Below are 5711 nucleotides of genomic sequence, written 5' to 3' on the forward strand. Positions count from 1 at the left end.
CCCTTCCGAGTTTGTATGTTTCCAATTACTGGCTAGAACACAAAATAGCCAATGAGCGTCCAGATCTAAGTCTTAAGTTTAAAGTAAAGTTAGGTCCAATTAGAACAACACCAACTAAGAAAAGGGAACGATATGTGTTTACTAGTATTTGAGTGTGTGTACTTCGTTTACTTTAGCGTTAGTTCTTTTATGATCAATGTTTATAAAAGGCTGTGTGTGTGTGTGTGTGTGCTCCTAGTTCTAAACCTAAGTATCTAAGTGTGTATCCGAAAACTCTAAGCTTCTAATTCTAAATCTCTAAATGCATGTGCGTATCCAGTCCAAGCTTCCAATTCTAGTTCTCTAAGTGTATCGAAAACTCTAGGTCTCTAGGTGTTTGTCTTGTAGTATTGTTTAACGTGTAATTGTTTTCTCTGTATAATAAATGGAAGCAGTGGTCAAAAAGTTAAACTCCCTGCATACATCTTCTAAACAGTTCTTAACTCTTAGGGATCTCCCAACTAACAAACGATTCTTAGTTAAACATGTAGACCTGCAGGACACTCGGATTGGAAGAAAGATAGTTTTACATGTTTCTAAATATTTGGTGTCCCTTCCAGATCGATACCTGACGCTATTTGACCAAGGATTAGTGGATAAGATAAATAAGAGTAAGGAACGCTTGTATCTTGTGTACGAAGGCAAGCAAGCATTAGGGCCAAATAAGAGTTACCATAAGATTACTTTTGCTACAGACCAAGATTACGACTCCGATGGTTCTGCTATAAGCTGCTCGACTGTAGATGGAGATAGTGTAACGTGCGAAGAATTAGAAGAAGAAGAGTCCAATTAAGCCCCCAAGAAAGAAGAAACAACAACAATAACTCTCCGAACCGTAATGGTTAAATGTTAGATCCTTTATGGGTTTGCCTATCAAGAAGTAAGGATCTTAGACCAAAATTAGTCTGCAAGTGGGATCTATCGTTTGTCCGGTGAATTTCTCTCCTACAAAACTTAGACAAGGGCCACCAGCACTGGCCCTCTTTAACAAAACTTAGACAAGGGGGTTAGTTACAGCTTAGTTTCTATTCCACTTTTAGATAAGGTTTAGGGACACAAGATGTTGTAAGAGTGTTTGGTAGTCTTGGCTAATAATAAAATGGAAAGGGAACGCTTGTTAGAAGAAAGGTTAAGTGCCTTAGAGAAACAGATTGCCTTGCTACAACGTAGAACAGATAATAAAAAGCTTAAGAATTACAGTAGTTTGTTCGTTGTTAGGAAGAATAAGCAAGAAGATCCCTATCCTTATATTATTGTTTGCTGCAGAGAGAAAGACTTGTTTCCCATTTTTAGCGAGATAGACTCTAATTTCCCAGACAACACTGTTATTTACGAACGGTCTAGAGATCCCAATAGCCGAAAGCTGTATAAAAGAGTAAGGCGAGAATTAGTTTTACAAATGCACGGAGAAAGAGAGTTTAGTACATCTCTTACAGAAGCAGAACTGATTAGAAGCGTGGACCAGATATATAGCACAATTTTAGATAGAGAGACAAGATGTTCCAGAGTGTACTTTTGTTGCTTAGAGTTCTTGTTTTGTTTGTAGAAGCCTAGGACCACAAGGGGATCAAAACGATACCCTCCTTTAACAAAACTTAGACAAGGGGAGAACGAAATTTCTAAAGATCGGTGTGTGTGTGTGTGTGTGTGTGTGTGTGTGTGTTCTTAAGTCGTTGGAAAGGAAAACCTAATTAGCAGTTTCTTTATGGGGAGTTCCATCAAGGAAAAAGCACAAGGAAACGAAACATTTCCAAGAAAGGCTATTACATCACTCCAGCAAGAAGTTGCAATCAAACCGAACTTAACATTGGAACTAATGCACCACCCAACGCAAGCAGTCGCAACGAACCCAACATTGGAAATAATGCACAACCCAACGCAAGAAGAACGATTCCCGGAACATGGTGCAATCGTGTGTAATGGCTTTCGTTTTTTAAGAGCCAAATGGAAAGAGAGGAAAATTACGTTGCTTCTAAAAATAGTTGTTGTTGTAATTTCGAACCAATAGCAAAGCAGAAGTTAAGATGGTACAGCAAGCAAGAAGTCTTTTAAAAGGGCTTTAGACAAGAGAAATCTCCCATTCGCTTCCCAGCAGCACACAGAAGAGCAGCGAGAGGACAAGGCGAAAGTTTTTGTGTGTTAGTGGTTTGTCCCTCTGGCCTTAAGCAACTAGGGCTGGAGGGGGACTTTGCAGAAAGAACTTAGTAGCGAGAAAACTTAGAAGAAACTTAAATCACCACAACAAACTAGAGCTTGAACTGGTAAATCGACGCCAATAAGTTCGGGTAGTTGTGGTTGCTACGAGAAACTGTGTCTTGTGTGTTTGTGTGTGTGCTACCTAATAACTAATGGAGTACTACGATTTCGACCATCCAGAATTAATACAACCTAACGAAACTACTTCTACAACAAATCGGGAATTAGACTACGAACTTAAAATTATTGGACAGCAGTTATTTGGAGAAGTTTTTAAAATTACAAACCCAGAAGAGGCTTGCCGCAAATTCCTAACTACACTAAAACAAGAGAAGCTTATTAGAAGACCTGCACCGAGATTACGAGTTTCGCCTTTAAAGCCATGGATCACCAAAGGTATTCGAACATCCATCCAGGTACGCAACAAGCTAAGAAGAAAAGGAAATTTAGAACTAGCAAGAAAATACGCTTCCAAAATTCGCCACTACATTAACATCCTCCGAGAGAAGTATTACCGAGAAGAAATTGTTAAAGTCGATTCGAACAAGATGTGGAAGTTAGTAAACGAATACCTAAAACGTGATCGGTCCATCTTACCCTCTAACGAACTTGGTCTAAGGAAAACACCAGTCCGAAATAACTCTATACCGTTTAAAGGAGATGTGGAATCGCTAAATAACTTTTTTACCTCGGTTGGAAAGCAGATACAGGACTCAATACCAATAGGAAAGAAGACTAAAGAAGACTATCTACAAAACACTTTAACATGGAAACCCATAACGGAAAAAGAAATAGAAGAACGCATAAGGAAGATGGACTGGGGGAAGACAACTGCAGAAGATGGTGTTAGTGTATAATTTCTAAAAAATTACAAAAGTTTAGTGTCCAGTGTTTTGGCTTACATCTTTAATTTGTGTTTGCAAGAAGGTTATTTTCCCAAAGTGCTAAAGAAAGCTACGATTACCCCAATCTACAAAGGACAAGGCAGCGCAGAAGAAGCAGGTAACTTTAGACCAATAAGCATCTTATCTAATGTAGCCAAATTATTCGAGAAGTGCATCTATGTTAGGCTAGTGGAGTATTTAAACAAGGAACACTTCTTCTACAAGTACCAATTTGGTTTTAGAGAGAACATATGTACCGAAGACGCTGTTCTACAATTGGCTAAAGAGATACAAAAAGACAATAACCCAAAACTAGCTATCTATTTGGACATTAAAAAGGCATTCGATACCGTCTGCCACAAATTACTTGTTACTAAGCTAAAAAACCTAGGCATTAACGGAAAAGTCTTAAAACTCTTTGGTTCGTTCTTAGCTAACAGGTATTGTAAGACTAGAGTAGAAAACAAGCTATCTAGCTATTCCAAAGTAACGTGCGGTGTTCCCCAAGGCTCTTGTTTGTCTCCCTTGCTATTTCTTATCTATGTAAACAGTATTGGAAACCTAAAATTGCATGGTAAACTTTTGTTATTTGCAGACGACATGGCACTTATAGTAGAAGGTAGTAGTGTAGGTAGCTTATATAAGAAAGCAACAGAAGACTTAAACAAAATTAGAAATTGGTTAATCTCGAACAAACTGTGTGTAAATGTTGGCAAGACAGAGTACATGTCCTTTAACGCAGGCACAACAACAAACAACCAACTATATATACACGATAACGCCTGTACTGGTAATGATTGTGCATGTCCCCCACTTAAACAAGTAAAAAGCTTTAAATATCTTGGAGTTTACGTAGACCAAAACCTTAATTGGAACATACACATTGAACATCTTAAGAAACAAATTAGAAAGCACAGGAAAGTTTTTAATGTGGTTAGGAAGAGATTCCATCGCTCGGCAGTGTACCATGCTTTCGTTAACTCTTATATACAGTACTGTTTGCCAATCTACTACATGGGAAATTCTTCTGGTTTATTCGCATTACAAAAACACTTGGTTAAGAAGCATAAAATTACAACAGCTATGCCCATTGGAACACAAATACTGCTTAGAAAACTGTTGCTTGCGGATCGAACCCAGGACACTAGCATACTAACAGAGACGCAAGATCGGTTGTTTAGAGACTTAACAGAACCACGAAAAAACAGCATAAATCTTAAATTGGTTAAGCGTTATCTGGAAAAACTGGAAAAGGCAAGGGAAGCATCCATACAAAATGCAAAAATTAACAGAACACTACAAGCACAAAAAGTTTGTCCATGGCTAAAACAATATTACAAGAGGAACACTAAACCAACAACAAAATTATCTTCTTTCCTTTAACGTTTAAAACAAGACAACACGCTATTACTTTCTCCGCGAACATAAACAAGCAACTAAATCCTCCTTCCTACTTTTTAACTTTTTTTCTCCTTGCATAACAGTACTACGAGAGTGAGTGAACCGAGTCAAGGTCAACTACTATGCAATAGATTGACTTCCCTGTTGGTAGTTGCTCAAGGTCGACATACATTGGCTCTTGCTGGCAGCTGTCCAAGGCTAACTAACAACTGAACCTTATCCGTTTTCCATACATGCAAGAGAGACACGGTAAACAAGACAAGGCGGAAAAGATGCAAAGTGTATTTCGTGTTATGCTTTTAAAATTTACTTTTCACTTTGTTCCTTGTTAATCGGCTTTACCTAACACAATTATATAAAACAACTATCCATGCATACAGAAACTATAAAATTAAACGTAAGAACAGGGTGTTCGGAAAATAAACGCTAATACAGGGTGTTCGAGAAATAACGTATTAATACAGGATGTTCGGAAACTAATTGGCAGAAACGTAGAACGTAAAAGGAACGTAAAAGGAACGTACGTTAACGTGACGTTTATTGTACGTTCTAACATGTTTTTACGTTCTAGGTTTGCGTTTTTGCGTTCTACGTTCTGCGTTCTACGTTCTATATTTACGTTGGGACATCTGCAATTTTAATTGGCTGGGCCAGAGGGACAAACCACTAACACACAAAAACTTTCGCCTTGTCCTCTCGCTGCTCTTCTGTGTGCTGCTGGGAAGCGAATGGGAGATTTCTCTTGTCTAAAGCCCTTTTAAAAGACTTCTTGCTTGCTGTACCATCTTAACTTCTGCTTTGCTATTGGTTCGAAATTACAACAACAACTATTTTTAGAAGCAACGTAATTTTCCTCTCTTTCCATTTGGCTCTTAAAAAACGAAAGCCATTACACACGATTGCACCATGTTCCGGGAATCGTTCTTCTTGCGTTGGGTTGTGCATTATTTCCAATGTTGGGTTCGTTGCGACTGCTTGCGTTGGGTGGTGCATTAGTTCCAATGTTAAGTTCGGTTTGATTGCAACTTCTTGCTGGAGTGATGTAATAGCCTTTCTTGGAAATGTTTCGTTTCCTTGTGCTTTTTCCTTGATGGAACTCCCCATAAAGAAACTGCTAATTAGGTTTTCCTTTCCAACGACTTAAGAACACACACACACACACACACACACACACACACACACCGATCTTTA

At 38.4% G+C, this 5711-nt stretch overlaps 1 protein-coding gene across 1 annotated transcript; it reads left to right on the forward strand.

Moving 5' to 3' along the window:
• The first annotated feature begins 2012 nt into the window (after positions 1 to 2012).
• On the forward strand, positions 2013 to 5134 carry LOC145662750 (uncharacterized). The gene has a single exon (XM_081728619.1). The coding sequence runs from the start codon at positions 2388 to 2390 to the stop codon at positions 3090 to 3092; it is 705 nt and encodes a 234-aa protein (XP_081584745.1). The 5' UTR covers positions 2013 to 2387; the 3' UTR covers positions 3093 to 5134.
• The last annotated feature ends 577 nt before the right edge of the window (positions 5135 to 5711 follow it).

Source organism: Thermobia domestica, chromosome 10 (genome assembly GCF_964235325.1).
Source record: "Thermobia domestica chromosome 10, izTheDome1.hap1.1, whole genome shotgun sequence".
Classification (NCBI taxonomy): Eukaryota; Metazoa; Arthropoda; class Insecta; order Zygentoma; family Lepismatidae; genus Thermobia; species Thermobia domestica.